The 16,592-nt window shown below is 48.4% G+C and overlaps 1 protein-coding gene across 1 annotated transcript; it reads right to left on the reverse strand.

Annotated features, from left to right (window-relative positions):
* Nucleotides 1-984: 984 nt before the first annotated feature.
* Nucleotides 985-4,617, reverse strand: LOC123106222 (uncharacterized). The gene is made up of 4 exons (XM_044528447.1): nt 4,593-4,617; nt 2,761-3,223; nt 2,202-2,266; nt 985-1,377 (listed from the first exon to the last, which is right to left on the reverse strand). Exons 1-4 carry the CDS (start codon nt 4,615-4,617, stop codon nt 1,253-1,255), a joined length of 678 nt encoding a protein of 225 aa, XP_044384382.1. The 3' UTR covers nt 985-1,252.
* Between the last annotated feature and the right edge of the window lie 11,975 nt (nt 4,618-16,592).

The following is a 16,592-nucleotide window of genomic DNA, read 5'->3' on the forward strand; positions in this document are numbered from 1 at the left end:
GTATATTTTTTTAGTCAATGGAAAATAACCAGTGTACATAATGCGGCGCGTATCAGGAGAGAACGGGCGGACTACTGATTCCGGCGGGCCTACTCCTGACGCGGCCGCCGTGGCGCCGCCACCGGCCGTAACGGAAGCCCCCAAGCGCGCTGCTGAATCATTGGCAGTCGACGTCGATCTGCAGTACCGGCGAGCGGTGCGAGCTCGTAAGTTACAGATTCCATCGAAGAACAAAAATAAAAGAGCAGAGTTTTCACTCACCCAAAGTCGAGCGCCGGCGCCTCCGCAGCTGGAATCGCCATGAACAGAGCCTGACCGACCACGGGCGCGCGCCACTGCCTCCGGCTCGCCGCAGTCCTCCCCCCAAATCCGAAAAGGAATCCCGTGCTGGACGTAGGACCTGAGAGTGGCCGTGCTAGACGTACACGCCACCCAGCCGAAGCGAGGGCCCGTGAGCCGAAATGCAATAATGTGCGCCCTGCATTTTCTGACCGGACCGGCCCAATCGTACGACCGAACGTACCTCGGCGAGCCCACAAGGGGCGACTTAGGGGATGTATTTGCTTGTATCCAGGCTTTACTGAATCTGACGTTTTCTTTTGCACAGATCACCTCGCGCAGCAGGGCCGTCGATGCGCTGCGTGCATCTGCCACTGCGTGCAGGACGGCCGCTCTCGTATGTGCATGTACCAAAGCTAAGAAGTTTATCTGCATTCAATCAGTTCAGCAATAGTTGCAAGTACACTGCTGCCTAGACCACAAAAGGCAAGTGAAAAGGTGCGGCCACCTACCAGGCCCCGCCGAACTTCCTCTTAGGCCTCATTTGGTTGTTGGGTAGGAAAATACCAGGGAAATAAACCCCTAGAGGGGGATTTCCCTGTTCTCGTGAGATCCCTCCCCCAACGTGGGAGACGTTCCACTGCCCCAGGTGCCCAAATGGCAACAGGGGGGAGGGAAGGAAATCCCTCAAACAACACAGATAACAAACACAACTCAAATAAGATCACCTGATGATGTAGTACAGCAATTAAGATACAAGGGCTCTGATCCACAAATAATTCAAAAAAAAACATACAAAATTTCAAAATTCATGTAAACTAGAATTTTAAGAAATATTCCAACTGGTAACCATCAATTCACCAAGGTTCAAATATCGGTCGGGCTATGTTTCAATGCGATCAAGTGTTGGCTTAAACTATTTTCATGTGCCATCATCGTTCAAGTTTGTGCACGACAAAATGTATTGAAATTATCAATTGCCATGTCCGAGGCAGAGATACTTTCGAACAAGATGAACTGCAAGGCGAAGATCACTAGCCCTACTCAGGTCTTTTCTCCACTCCGCATCGACATCAGGTACCAACAGCTTCATGTTGACTGAACTACAAAAAAAGTTAGCAACAGTTCACAGTTTCAATAGACTATTTTTAAGTATAAGCAGATTAAGATGAAATAGTATCAACCATCATATGATATGTGCAGCGTGCATAAAAAAATCGAGACTACATTGCTTGCGAAAAGAATACAATTTCTTCAAGCTTCTTTGAACATCTACAGATTAATCAGATTCAGAATGTCCTAAGAACCAGAATGCCACTTGCAGTCACTACAAAGTACTCATATTTAATCAGGGAATAAAGCAAAAGAATCATATTTTATGATCCAGCAGGTGTTTGTGTGTGTCATCCTATGACATGTAAAAACGTTGGACAAGATTGTGACCAAAGCAGGCAAGAAAAATTATCACAAGCCGGTATTGAAAAGCACAACCGGAGTAGCAACTTACTAATAAATACGTGGTATGTGGCCACACTCCATTGCTACAAGAAGTTACTTTCCTGATGAGTAAATCATTTGTCAAGCAGATTGCTACAAGTTCACTTGAATGACAATATATCCTAGTTGAAGCAATAGAGAAAAGAAAGTAAAGAAATAACATCTTTAACTAGCTAGGCAGTTGGCAAGCTGGTAGTACTATCTCTGCATCCTCTTTCTTGCTTAATCAAGGTCTGGAAATCAAGGCCAACTAGCTAGGCAGCCAGAAGGAATAACATCTTTCTAATTCTAGCTGCCAACAGAGTAGGTTTAGCTTCAGGTCAATTGATTGAACAAAGATTATAGTCTGACATTAAGCAGCTGCTAGTATATGCATAGCAAAGTAAACATCACCTATCACATCAATGAATTTAAGCTTATCATACCTTTCTTTTTCTTCTCAATGACCAATAAAGACAACAAGATCAAGATGCTATAGTGAGTTGAAAGCCTGCAACACGGCAGCAGTGCTCGAGTTACTATTTATATCTAAAAAAGATGCAGAATAGTTGCTCACAAATGTCACCTGCTCACAAGAACTTGATTCATACAACTATATTGATCTGCTCGCATGTAAATCTAATTAATAATTGGTCTTCTGTACCTCCTATAACATATGAAATCTGATGTCAAACTATTGAAAATACTATGGACAAATACATAACTATGAAATTGAACCAACTGACCCACAGGTCTGGTGCATACAGGTGCAAAGATTTATCAAATATATGCGCAACTACAGGCATCAAGCTTCAGACTTGTTTTCACAATTTGTATGGGGAGCATAGCATGCTACATAGAAACAACTCGTAGGCAGAACACAAGAAAATACAACTGGTAGGTACACAAGAAAAATACAAACTCGTATGCATCTAGTGGTTCAACATCAGGGACGGCGAAGGCATGAACTGAAGAAAATATATGGGGGAGGAGGAGGGGGCTAACCCTTGATCAGATGAGATAGAATACGTTCGCGGACCTGACGCCGTCGCCGTCGCCGGAGGGCATTGGAGCTTCGAGGCGGAGGTTAAATCCGGGGAAGGAGACGGTGACGACCGCGGTCCGTCGCCGTCGCTGGAGGAGCGGAGTTGGATCCTTAGCACCGGAGGGAGGGGGTCGGGAGTGTCACTTCTGTCGCCGGCGGAGGAGCTGGGAGGCGGTCGGGGGCCCTGGATCTTGGTCGACGACGCTGGAGTACGCTCGCCTCTGTCGAGCCATGGATTTCCTCCCCGACCTCTCGGGTCGTGGCTTTCCTCCCCGAGGAAAGGACGTGGGTCGGGCAGGGTTAGCCCTCGAGTGACACGGTCCAAATGACGCGATGAATCTCCCTGGGCCAACTTGGCCCGTGGTTCTCCAACCCCGGGAAACAGCGGGGATCCCCCCGGGATCCCTTGAAACCAAATGAGGCCTTAGGTGGCGCCCCAACCTCTAGTATGTGTCAATATGTGCGATGTGAGACCACCTCCCCTGCGTCTGAGCCAACAATAAGGAAAAGGTTCAGACTGAAAACTGCTTGCATCCGAATTCTGTTTGAGCTTGATGGTACTTAATTATAGATGGTAGAATCAGTTGCAGATTTGATGGTTTTACAAATTCTGTGATTACCGTTGTTTCAAAAGAGGAATTTACTGGACTTGGAAACTTTGAAGTGACATCCATCCTACATGTGTCGACCATACATGTAAGTTGACATGATGTCGCCTTTTGAGATAAAAAATACACTGATGGTCGCTAAAGTTGAGGCCAAAGCACACTACAGTCACTGGACTTCAGAATACGCTTAATACGGTCATTGAATACGAGTTGCGGTGATTATACGGTCACTGGCTCACTGTATTATATATGCATGGCCCTTCGTTGACCGGTCAAATAGCCCCGTGCTCTCTCTCTCTGTTCGGTGGGACCCACCTGTCAGTTGGTGAAAAAAGAAATAAAAGAATAAGAACTGTGGTCGAAGAGAAGGGATTCGAACGCCGGTCAGTGACTACAATGACTAACCACTAAGACACAATACATTCAGATGGTTACATGTAGATCATTCTTTTTTTTATATAATTAAGCAGCAACGCATGCACACAAGCAAGGACAGCATGCACGCGCACAACAGCATGCACATCACGCACGTACGCAACGCATGCACACCCTGATGGCTGGGGCGACGCCCAACGCATGCACGCTCGGGTGCATGGAGGTGTGCTGTGACGTCCCGTTCATTGTCCTACAGCGCCCTACGCCATTTGTTGCAGCACCTTTTTGTCGGCGTTGCTCGATGAAGGCGCCCGCGGCCTCGGCCTTAGAGCATCGGTGGAACACACACGATGGTGGGCGAGGAGAGCTTCTCGGACTCGGATGGAGAGGAGACTAGACAACCGACAACAGGAGGCGCAAGAGGCAGGGCGGGAGCTAGGGCCATCGTGGCAAAGCGATGAGGTTCTTCGAGGGACGGATTCGGCAGGTGATCAAGAGTGGCCCCCGCTCGAGTGGGACTCCATGCAGGAGCGCATTGACGTCGAGCATGTCAGGGAGAGGCCATGGTGAGCAAAAGAAAAACATGAGTGTGTCGAGAGCGATGAAGGGCTTGGCCATGGCTAGGCACGTTAGGTCTTGTACAATGGGAGATGCTTAGAGGGGTGCTTAGAAAAATAAACCGAGATTTTCTGAAGCACCGGTGCCTATTTCTACAGGAGAGACGCTTAGTTAAGCGTCTACCCTGTACAAATAAGCATCGGTGCTTAAGGAAAGCCTGGTTTATTTCTCTAAGCACCTCCCCTAAGCACCTCCCATTGTACGCCTTGTGGGCATGGCGCGGGAGGAGGCCTATCGCCAACAAGAGGTGGCCCACCTCAACTACCCAGCTGATTCTCGTCTCCATGGAACATCACTGTCACGGCTGACTCAAGGGCCCCATCAACCAGTGAAGGCGAGACGGACAGGGGACGAGAAAGGTGAAGCCTTGACGGCCAAGGAAGGCGCGTGCCTGCCTGGTGCGTGGGACCAGGCGTCGTGAGGAGTTGCGTGTGTGGCCTGTGAGCCGCGAGTAGTTAAGAAAGGGGAGAGAGAGAGAGAGAGGGGGAGAGAGAGAGAGAGAGAGGAGGGTATCGAGTATTATTATAATCTGTGAACCAAGAACGAAGCTGCTCTTCGTCCTCCTCCTAACCCGATCCCCCTTTCCCCCTTCCTTCCGTTGCTACCTCCAACCCTAGATCGAGGCCCATAACAATCACGTCCAGGCCGTATGCAGGGACGAACACACTAACATGCATATATATACAACATACGCACGCATGCACATATTACACACTCACAGCAGAAAATCGAAGAAAGAAAAATCACAGATAACACACACTAACATGTACGCACGCACACACACAGCAAAACCAAAAAGAGAAAAAACATGCTAACATGCGTTGTCAACAAAAAGAAACTTACACAGAGAGAAGATGTCGAAACAAAAAAAAATCAAAAAAAAAATAAGATAGCTTATGTGTACTTTTAAACGATGGTCCTCGGTTTATTAACACGAAATGACGACGGCCCAAATGGTTAGCGGCGTCAGGTTTCAAGTTCGAATCTGCACTCACGCACTAAATTATTTTCCTTCATTTTGCTTTTATACTCACTGACACATGGGACCGATAGAGTAGGGACGCAACTTATGGCTGACAATGCGGTCCTAAGTGGGTCCTAAGTAGCAAATAGACAATTTGATCGGTCAACCAGACAAAGTACGATGCTATATGGTGAGCCAGTGATCGTATAATCACCACAACTTGTATTTAATGACCATATCGAGTGTATTCTAAAGTCCAATAACCATACGTAGTGTGCTTTCACCTCAATTTGAGTGACCACAAATGTATTTATCTTCCGGCATGTCTAGGTGTGGAAGAGATGATGCACTCTACCAGATGGTGAGTATGCACCGTACCGATAGGTCGAGTTTTCCCAAATCTTTCTTCTCATTTTTATAAGAGAAAAGTATACTTTTAATCCCTCAATTCTTGACGGAGTTTAGATTTGGTCTCTCAACTCCAAAATCGGACAACTTGCACCCTTAACTTCTCAAACCGGACAAGATTCATCCCTGGTCACGGTTTTGACCGGTTTTGGTGCTGTCCCACCCCGGTTTTGACCGTTCCGACTCAAATTTGCCTACCTTTTCCAAGTCCACGTACTGTTTTCAAATTCGGTTGCTTTTTTAAATACGTGAACCATTTTAAAATGTGTGTACTTTTTTTAAACCGGCGTACTTTTTTCCAAGTTCATGTGCTTTTTTAAATATGCATATTTTTTAAAGTTCATTTATTTTTTAAGTTCATTTAATTTTTTAAAATTGATGCACCTTTCATATTCGAGTACGTTTTTTTCTGAAAGAGTTCATGAATTTGAAAATTTTATGCGAATTTGTACGCGGATATGGACTTCTTTTGCGCAAAAATATGTGGATTTCAAAAATTATTTCAACTTGAAACAAGTACGTGAATTTCATACAAAGTTCATGGATTATAAAAGCAACACGGATTTGAAAAAAAATGCAGACTTTGGAAAGCATGTGGATTTGAAATAAGTATGCGAATTTCAGAAACAATTTATGGCTTTGAAAAATACTTGGATTTGATAAAGTTACACAAACTTGGGAAAATACGGGGATTTGGAAAAAGTACGTAAATGTTAAAAAACATGGATTTGAAAAAAGTACGTGAATTTCAGAATAGTTCGCTGATTTGAAAAAAGGTATGTTTGTTTTTAAAAAAATACGCGACCTTGAAAAAACTACGCGGAGTTGAAAAGTGTATGTAAATTTCAAAAAGTTAACGGATATAAAAAAATTATAGGAATATGAATGAGTACCGGTCAAAACCGGGGTGAGTCAACACCAAAAACCGGTCAAAACCGAGTCCAGGGACGAACCTTGTCCGGTTTCGGCAGTTGAGGGTGCAAGTTGTCCGGTTTTAAAGTTGAAGGACCAAATCTAGACTTCACCAAGAGTTGAGGGGCGAAAAGTATACTGGAAGTGACCAAACCTAAGTGCACTCTCCCAGATGGTGAGTACGCGCCAGTGCGCCATACTGATAGATCGAGGTAAGCATGTCCATTTAGTTAATCTTTTTGGTTTCGTGCGGCACGACCTGGGTGTTCGAAGGTCGTTGAGAAACTTGGACACCCAACGTCACCACGCATCAATTTGGCCTCTTCAAACCGCTCAAAGTTTCTTCTGAAGCTGCAGTTTCAGCTCTAGCCGCGAAACCAATTTTAAGAAGCCCGGGATGGTGGTGGATGTCGCAGAGCGCCACTTCGGTCTAGCGTGGAGTACTGGCTGGCGGGATGATCGATTGATCGTAAGATTCTCTCTCAAGATGATGATTGTCACTGGTTCTATTTTTCTAAAACACTGTTATATTAATACTATGGTATCTTCAAAACGTTTCGAAGATACCATAGTATTAACCACAGTATTATCTCTGTCTAAAAAAAACCCTCAGCCTCTTTTTTGAAAACTGAGGACCTCTTTCCAAGTCGTAGCCGCTCTATAGTCTCTGCAGATTGTGTTCGTACAATTGCTTTTGCCAAACAGGGTTACAGTATTATCAATACTCTAAAATACCTTGGTATGTCAAAACTGTGGTATCATGTACCTACAGGGTAAAATATTGTGGTTTTTCAATACTTTGCTACCAAACACAGCCTAAGACGTCATTTTCACTTGCGTACATGAATGTCGAGGCTTAGACCTAATCTAACAACGAAGTGGCCAACCATAGGAAAATAGTAGACCGACAAGAGATCAGCTTAGAAAAATCCAAAGAAAGGCACTTTGGGGCCGCGCAATTATACGGCAAGAAAATTGTTTCTGGACGACGCACCTACCAATTTGCTTGTTGGTGTGTGGTAAATTATAATGTGCGGTTAGTAGCAGCTACTAGCACGTTAGATATGACAACGAAGAGGGAGACGTGGCGCATTATTTTGGTTTCTGCTCTAAGCATCTTTCGTCATGCTAAGATGAGTACAAACCTCTCCCTCAAAAAAACGATGAGTACAAACCTCGTTTTGCCAATGCATGTTTTTCTACAGCTAGAGTTGATCCGTGCATTTAAAATATCAGTTTTGCTAAAGCACATCTAAATGTGCTATAAGTATTGCACATCTAAGTCCTAGGTCATTAATCTTACGTTGAAATTCGTGTGGATATTTTTTTTCTTTTTTCTTTTCCTCTCTATACTTGATTCACTCACTTAGACGTGCAATAACTAGAGCACATCTAGATGTGCCCTAGACACACCCCTTTAAATATACATCAACATTACGCATACATGAAAGGCCATTAATACGCGCCGGCCGAAGGTTCGGCCAGTCGCACCGCGTCCGTACGATTCGTGTAAGTTACAGCCGTAGGATTTGCATGTAGCCGTCTCCTTTGCTAAAACTGCTTCGATAGAGAGTTATCCAAAAAAAAAAATCTGCTTCGTTAGAGAAACAAAGGAAAAGCCATATGGCGCCCCATCGCGAGTTCTTAAGGCAGCCAGCTCGCCGGGCGTCCTCGCCGCTTGCCTCAACGCCGGTCCGCCCTCGTCGCTGATGCTCGCCCTCGTAGCACCCGTCCTCGCCAGTTCTAACAGTACGTCGTCGCCCCTCGTAGCAAAATCGTGTGTCCCGACGTCTCTGTTGTTGCAGCACCTAGCCGCTCCCACCGCCGCCGTCGCCATAGCACGTCTATCGAAGCACCACCGTACCACCGACCACAGCTCTTAGTGTCACCGCTCGCACCTTGGTTTGAAGCTTTTTCTCACGCCCGTTGAAGCTTTTTATCCACCTCACCGTTGAAGCTTTTTCTCACACGGGTTGAAACTTTTATTCATGCCCATTGAACTTTTTTATTTTCGGTCGACGCTCGCTGCACGGGTTAGCACGAACGGCGGACACCAATCACCACCATGTAGCAAAAAAACCTCGATGGTCGTAGCCAAAAACAACGACGGTTGCAGCAAAAATCGTCGCCATCACCCCGGGTCGCATCTCTACCATGAATGGATGTAGCAAATTTTCTCGCCGGTCATAGCAAAAGCAGACGACGGTTGCAGCAAAAATCGTCGCCACCGCCCCGGGTCGCATCTCTGCATGAATGGATGTAGCAAATTTACTCGTGGTCGTAACAAAAGCAGACGACGGTTGCAGCAAAAATCGTCGCCACCGCCCCGGGTCGCATCTCTGCCATGAATGGATGTAGCAAATTTTCTCATCGGTCGTAGCAAAAGCAGACGACGGTTGCAGCAAATCCTCGTCTCCACCGTCGCAGGTCGTAGCTCCTCCACGAGTGGATGTAGCAAAAATTGTCGCTGGTTCCAGCTTGCCACGGCGCTAGTTCGAGCACACAACCACTACGATCGTAGTGTAGGGGATCGTTGCAGAAAACAAAAATTTTCCTACGATTTCACCAAGATCCATCTATGAGTTCATTTAGCAACGAGTGATCGGATGCATCTACATACCTTTGTAGATCGCGAGCGGAAGCGTTCAAAGAACGGGGATGAGATAGTCGTACACGACGTGATCCAAATCACCGGAGATCCTAGCGCCGAACGGACGGCACCTCCGCGTTCAACACACGTACGGTCAGTGTAACGTCTCCTTCTTCTTGATCCAGCAAGGGGGAAGGAGAGGTTGAGGAAGATGGCTCCAGCAGCAGCACGACGGCGTGGTGGTGATGGAGCTGCAGTACTCCATCAGGGCTACGCCAAGCACTATGAAGGAGGAGGAGGTGTTGGAGAGGGAGAAGGAGGAACCAAAGGCGTGGATTGAGAGGCCCTCCTTCTCTCACTATATATAGGGGGCCTAGGGGGGGCGCCGGCCCTAGGAGATCCAATCTCCTAGGGGGCGGCGGCCAAGGGAGGATTCCCTTCCCCCCAAGGCACCTAGGGGGTGCCTTCCCCTTGTGGGACTCTTCCCCTTTGAAACCCTAGGCGCATGGGCCCCTTGGGGCTGGTGCCCTTGGCCCATGTAGGCCAAGGCGCACCCCCTACAGCCCATGTGGCCCCCCGAGGCAGGTGGCCCCACCCGGTGGACCCCCGGGACCCTTCCGGTGGTCTCGGTACAATACCGGTGACCCCGAAACTTGTCCCGATGGCCGAAATAGCACTTCCTATATATAATTATTTACCTCCGGACCATTCCGGAACTCCTCGTGACGTCCGGGATCTCATCCGGGACTCCGAACAACATTCGGGTTACTGCATATACATATCCCTACAACCCTAGCGTCACCGAACCTTAAGTGTGTAGACCCTACGGGTTCGGGAGACATGTAGACATGACCGAGACGACTCTCCGGTCAATAACCAACAGCGGGATCTGGATACCCATGTTGGCTCCCACATGCTCCACGATGATCTCATCGGATGAACCACGAAGTCGAGGATTCAAGCAACCCTGTATACAATTCCCTTTGTCAATCGGTATGTTACTTGCCCGATATTCGATCGTCGGTATCCCAATACCTCGTTCAATCTCGTTACCGGCAAGTCACTTTACTCATACCGTAATGCATGATCTCGTGACCAGACACTTGGTCACTTTGAGCTCATTATGATGATGCATTACCGAGTGGGCCCAGTGATACCTCTCCGTCATACGGAGTGACAAATCCCAGTCTTGATCCGTGTCAACCCAACAGACACTTTTGGAGATACCCGTAGTCTACCTTTATAGTCACCCAGTTACGTTGTGACGTTTGGTATACCCAAAGCACTCCTACGGTATCCGGGAGTTACACGATCTCATGGTCTAAGGAAAAGATACTTGACATTGGAAAAACTCTAGCAAACGAACTATACGATCTTTATGCTATGTTTAGGATTGGGTTTTGTCCATCACATCATTCTCCTAATGATGTGATCTCGTTATCAATGACATCCAATGTCCATAGTCAGGAAACCATGACTATCTGTCGATCAACGAGCTAGTCAACTAGAGGCTTACTAGGGACATATTGGTGTCTGTCATTCACACATGTATTACGATTTCCGGATAACACAATTATAGCATGAATAAAGACAATTATCATGAACAAGGAAATATAATAATAATGCTTTTATTATTGCCTCTAGGGCATATTTCCAACAGTCTCCCACTTGCACTAGAGTCAATAATCTAGTTACATTGTGATGAATCGAACACCCATGGAATTCTGGTGTTGATCATGTTTTGCCCTAGGGAGAGGTTTAGTCAATGGATCTGCTACATTCAGGTCCGTATGTACTTTACAAATATCTATGTCTCCATCTTGAACATTTTCACGAATGGAGTTGAAGCGACGCTTGATGTGCCTTGTCTTCTTGTGAAACCTGGGCTCCTTGGCAAGTGCAATAGCTCCAGTGTTGTCACAGAAGAGTTTGATTGGCCCCGACGCATTGGGTATGACTCCTAGGTCGGTGATGAACTTCTTCACCCATATTGCTTCATGTGCTGCCTCCGAGGCTGCCATGTACTGCGCTTCACATGTAGATCCCGCCACGACGCTCTGCTTGCAACTGCACCAGCTTACTGCCCCACCATTCAAAATATACACGTATCCAGTCTGTGACTTTGAGTCATCCAGATCTGTGTCGAAGCTAGCGTTGACGTAACCCTTTACGACGAGCTCTTCGTCACCTCCATAAACGAGAAACATTTCCTTAGTCCTTTTCAGGTACTTCAGGATATTCTTGACCGTTGTCCAGTGTTCCTTGCCGGGATTACTTTGGTACCTTCCTACCAAACTTACGGCAAGGTTTACATCAGGTCTGGTACACAGCATGGCATACATAATAGAACCTATGGCTGAGGCATAGGGGATGCCACTCATCTCTTCTATATCTTCTGCCGTGGTCGGACATTGAGCTGAGCTCAATTTCATACCTTGCAACACAGGCAAGAACCCCTTCTTAGACTGATCCATATTGAACTTCTTCAATATCTTATCAAGGTATGTGCTTTGTGAAAGACCTATGAGGCGTCTTGATCTATCTCTATAGATCTTGATGCCTAATATATAAGCAGCTTCTCCAAGGTCCTTCACTGAAAAACTCTTATTCAAGTAGGCCTTGATGCTGTCCAAGAGTTCTATATCATTTCCCATCAAAAGTATGTCATCTACATATAATATGAGAAATGCCACAGAGCTCCCACTCACTTTCTTGTAAACGCAGGCTTCTCCATAAGTCTGCGTAAACCCAAACGCTTTGATCATCTCATCAAAGCGAATGTTCCAACTCCGAGATCCTTGCACCAGCCCATAAATTGAGCGTTGGAGCTTGCACACCTTGTCAGCATTCTTAGGATCGACAAAACCTTCCGGCTGCATCATATACAATTCTTCCTTAAGGAAACCATTAAGAAATGCCGTTTTGACGTCCATTTGCCATATCTCATAATCGTAGAATGCGGCAATTGCTAACATGATTCGGACGGACTTTAGCTTCGCCACCGGTGAGAAAGTCTCATCGTAGTCAACCCCTTGAACTTGTCGATAACCCTTAACGACAAGCCGAGCTTTATAGATGGTCACATTACCATCCGCGTCTGTCTTCTTCTTAAAGATCCATTTATTTTCTATGGCTCGCCGTTCAATGGGCAAGTCAGTCAAAGTCCATACTTCGTTTTCATACATGGATCCTATCTCGGATTTCATGGCTTCTAGCCATTTGTCGGAATCCGGGTCCGCCATCGCTTCTTCATAATTCGAAGGTTCACCATTGTCTAACAACATGATTTCCAAGACAGGGTTGCCGTACCACTGTGGTGCGGAACGTGTCCTTGTGGACCTTCGAATTTCAGCAGGAGCTTGATCAGAAGTATCTTGACGTTATCATTAACTTCCTCTCTAGTCGGTGCAGGAACCTCAGGAACATTTTCTTGAGTTGCGCCATTTTCCGGTTCAAGAGGTAATACTTCATCAACACTACTGGAATCAGCTAATTTGCCATCTGCCAGCTCTTTGCCGTCTGCTAGCTGACGGCAAAGAAGCTCTTTGCCATCAGCTACCCAAAAGCAGAGGGCAAAGAAACGGCAGACGGCAAAGAAGCTCTTTGCCGTCCGCGAGCTCTTTGCCGTCTGCCAGCAGACGGCAAAGAATCTTTGCCGTCCGCTTGCAGACGGCAAAGAGAGAGGTGGCCCCCACCCCCCGCCCGTTTGGAAAAAACTTAACGGCCCACCTCTTTGCCGTCTGCCAGCAGACGGCAAAGAGGCAAAAGGGCGGACGGCAAAGAGAGGCAGACGGCAAAGAGGACACTATCTAACGGCCCGTACCCCCCCCCCCCCGCCCCTCTCTGTTCTCTCCTCGCCCCTCCACCACTTCCCACCCCACCGCCGCCGCCGCCCCGGCCCCCCGCCGCCCCCCGCCCCGTCGCCCCCCCCCCCCCCGCCCCGCCCCGGCCCCCCGGCGCCCCGGCGCCCCGGCGCCCTCCCCCCCCCGCCGCCCCGCGCCCCACCGCCCCGGGCCCGGCCCCCCGCCGCCCCCCGCCCCGTCGCCCCCCCCGCCCCGCCCCGGCCCCCCGGCGCCCCTCCCCCCCCCCCCGGCGCCCCGCGCCCCACCGCCCCGGGCCCGGCCCCCCACCGCCCCAGGCCGCCCCCGCGCCCCGGCCAGCTCCTTCACCGGGGGCCTCCTCCACCGCCCCACCCCCCTCCTCCACCGGCCCTGCCCCAGGTGAGCCCCCCTCCTTTTTTTCTGTTTATTCCTTTTTAGTTTTAGTTTAGATTTAGTTTTAGTTTTAGGTTTAGGTTTAGTTTTAGTTTAGTTTTAGGTTTAGATTTAGTTTTTTCCTTTTTTCTGTTTTATTAGTTTTAGGTTTATGTTTAGTTTAGATTTAGTTTTAGTTTTAGTTTTAGGTTTAGTTTTAGGTTTAGTTTTAGGTTTAGTTTAGTTTGAGGAAAGAAGAAGAAGAAGAGAAAAAGAGGAGAGGAGGAGAAGAAGAAGAGGAAAAAGGAAAGGAAGAAGAAGAAGAGGAGGAGGAGAAGAAAAAAGAAGAAGAGGAAGAAGAAGAAGAAGAAAGAGCAGAGGAGGAGAAGAAGAAGAGGAAAAAGGAAAGGAGGAGGAAGAAGAAGAAGAAGAAGAAGGAAAAAAAGGAAGAAAAGGAAGAATAGGAAGAAGAAGAAAAGGAAAAAAGAGGGAAAAACCCCAACCCGACACGGCACCCCGACCCGACACGGCAGCCCGACCCCGACCCGGCACCCCGACACGACACCCCGACCCCTAGACCCCAACCACGACACCCCGACCCCGACCCCGACCCCGACACCCTGACCCCGACCCCGACCCCGACCCCGACACCCCGACCCCGAGCCTGACCCGACACCCCGACCCCGACACCGACACGGCACCCCGACCCCGACCCGGCACCCCGACCCGACACCCCGACCCCGAGACCCCGACCCCGACACCGACACGACACCCCGACACCGACACCCTGACACCACACCCACCCTTACCCCGACACCGACACGGCACCCCGACCCCGACCCGGCACCCCGACCAGACACCCCGACCCCGAGACCCCGACCCGAGCCTGACCCGAGACCCCGACCCCGAGACCCCGACCCCGACCCGGCACCCAACCCGACACCCCAACCCCGAGACCCCGACCCCGGGCCTGACCCGACACCCCGACCCCGACACTGACACGGCACCCCGTCCCCGACCCGGCACCCCGACCCGACACCCCGACCCCGAGACCCCGACCCCGACCCCGACACCCCGACCCCGAGCCTGACCCGACACCCCGACCCCGACACCGACACGGCACCCCGACCCCGACCCGGCACCCCGACCCGACACCCGACCCCGAGACCCCGACCCCGACCCCGACACGGCACCCCGACATCGACAGGACACCCCGACCATCGACACCTCCCGAAAAGGTGTTCTTTGGCCTTCCAGAGGCCGACGGGGTCATATATTTGTGAATTATTAGTTAGGTCATATATTTTTCGATTTTGTTATAAAAAACATCATATATAATTGTGTTGATCGTGTAGTTTTAAATGTGCAGTTGTTTCATCGCTGCGAGGTTTGATGTTCGACGACCTCGTCGTGCGTTTGACGAGCTCTGCCCCTTCGTTCGTGGGTGAGCACAAATGACAAGTCCTCCTCCCCCATTAATTATTTGATCTATTCCGATGAAACTTGATAGCTAGCTATATATGTGTCTTGAATCATCAGTATGCGTAACCAATATGTGTCTCCCGTTCGAAAGCGTCATAGTTACAAATATGCATGCATTTGCATATTTATAACCTTGATTCTTTCGAATTGTCCAACGCTATCCATGGACAGCCCGAGTATGTGTAGATTGGGTTCGTTTTCCCATATGCTTTGCTCCGGATCCGACGCATTTATTTCGTCAGTGCCTCCCATGTTGTTCTCCGGGTACACATCCTCTCTGTTTATTGCAGAGACGTGTATCAGGAGAACAGCGGGGAGGTGCTGCCGAAATTTTGCGTCGGATCCGGAGCATAGCATGGGAAAATGAACCCAATCTACACATACACGGGTGGGATTAGGACCTATCATTACCTATTAGAGTGTAGGTTGCATGGACGTAATAAAATTGACAAAGTAGATCAACTGATGAATATATATATGGTGAATTACATATATAATTGTTGTGTGTCCAGTAGCTCTGAAAGTCAAGATGAGTGACCGTGCTTGGATGTATACCGGTCACACTGGTCAGAACAAATGGAGCGCTGAATGGTTCACAAAAACTAAGGGGTTTGTGCAAGCCGCATTTGCAAATGGCCAAAAGAAAACCTGGTGCCCCTGTTTCCGGTGCGGCAATTGGGAAAAGAAGACAGAGGCTGAAATGGGCAAACACCTGCAGAAGAGTGGTTTTACGCCCGATTATACGGTGTGGACATTTCATGGTGAGTCTGCCCAACGTGACCGAGCTGAGGTGGATCGTCGTCGCACCGACGAGCATGGTACCGGGATGGAAAACATGGTGCAAGGCTATGATGATGCTCGGGATTCGGACGAGGAGATGGAGGAATCTGCAAAGGCCTTCAATGAAATGTTGGAGTCTTCGAAACGTCCGCTCCACGAGCACACTGAGCTTTGTCAGTTGGATGCCATCTCACAAGTAATGGCTCTGAAGGCTCAGTTCAACTTGGGCAGAGAATGCTATGACGCAATTATGACAGTATTTGGACGCTTTCTACCCAAAGGCCATGTAATGCCTGCAAACCTGTACCAGTCGGACAAAATCCTCCGTGCACTGAAGATGCCCTATGAGAAGATACATGCCTGTGAGAAAGGATGTGCCTTATTTAGGCTTGACTATGCGGACTTGAACTATTGTCCCATTTGCAAGTCTTCCAGGTATATTGTGGTAGACAACGGTATGGGTGAGAAGACACAGACCAAAATCCCCGTTAGTGTTCTTCGGTATATGCCAATCGTACCAAGACTTCAACGTCTTTTCATGGTCGAAGAGACGGCCAGACAGATGACATGGCACAAAACAGGCAAAAGAACCGAACTAGATGCAGATGGGAATCTGATGATGGTACACACATCGGATGGTGTTGCGTGGAAAAAGTTTGATGAATTACATGCTGACAAAGCGGCAGATCCGAGGCATCCTCGAGTCGGCATCAGCACGGATGGGTTCAGTGTGTTTGGTATGACGGCAGCCCAATACAGTTGTTGGCCCGTATTTGTCTTTCCACTCAATCTCCCCCCCGGACAGATTATGCAAAGAAAGAACATTTTCCTGACGTTGATAATTCCAGGACCCAACTATCCG

Source organism: Triticum aestivum, chromosome 5A (assembly GCF_018294505.1).
Source record: "Triticum aestivum cultivar Chinese Spring chromosome 5A, IWGSC CS RefSeq v2.1, whole genome shotgun sequence".
In the NCBI taxonomy this organism is placed as follows: Eukaryota; Viridiplantae; Streptophyta; class Magnoliopsida; order Poales; family Poaceae; genus Triticum; species Triticum aestivum.

Coding starts and splice junctions, on each gene's coding strand:
- LOC123106222 (XM_044528447.1), bottom strand. CDS start 4,617: ATGCCCACAAGGCGTACAATGGGAG. Junction 2,267..2,760: donor TCTATCTCATCTGATCAAGG/GTTAGCCCCCTC, acceptor GCCGTGTTGCAG/GCTTTCAACTCACTATAGCA. Junction 1,378..2,201: donor CATTGAGAAGAAAAAGAAAG/GTATGATAAGCT, acceptor TTTGTAGTTCAG/TCAACATGAAGCTGTTGGTA.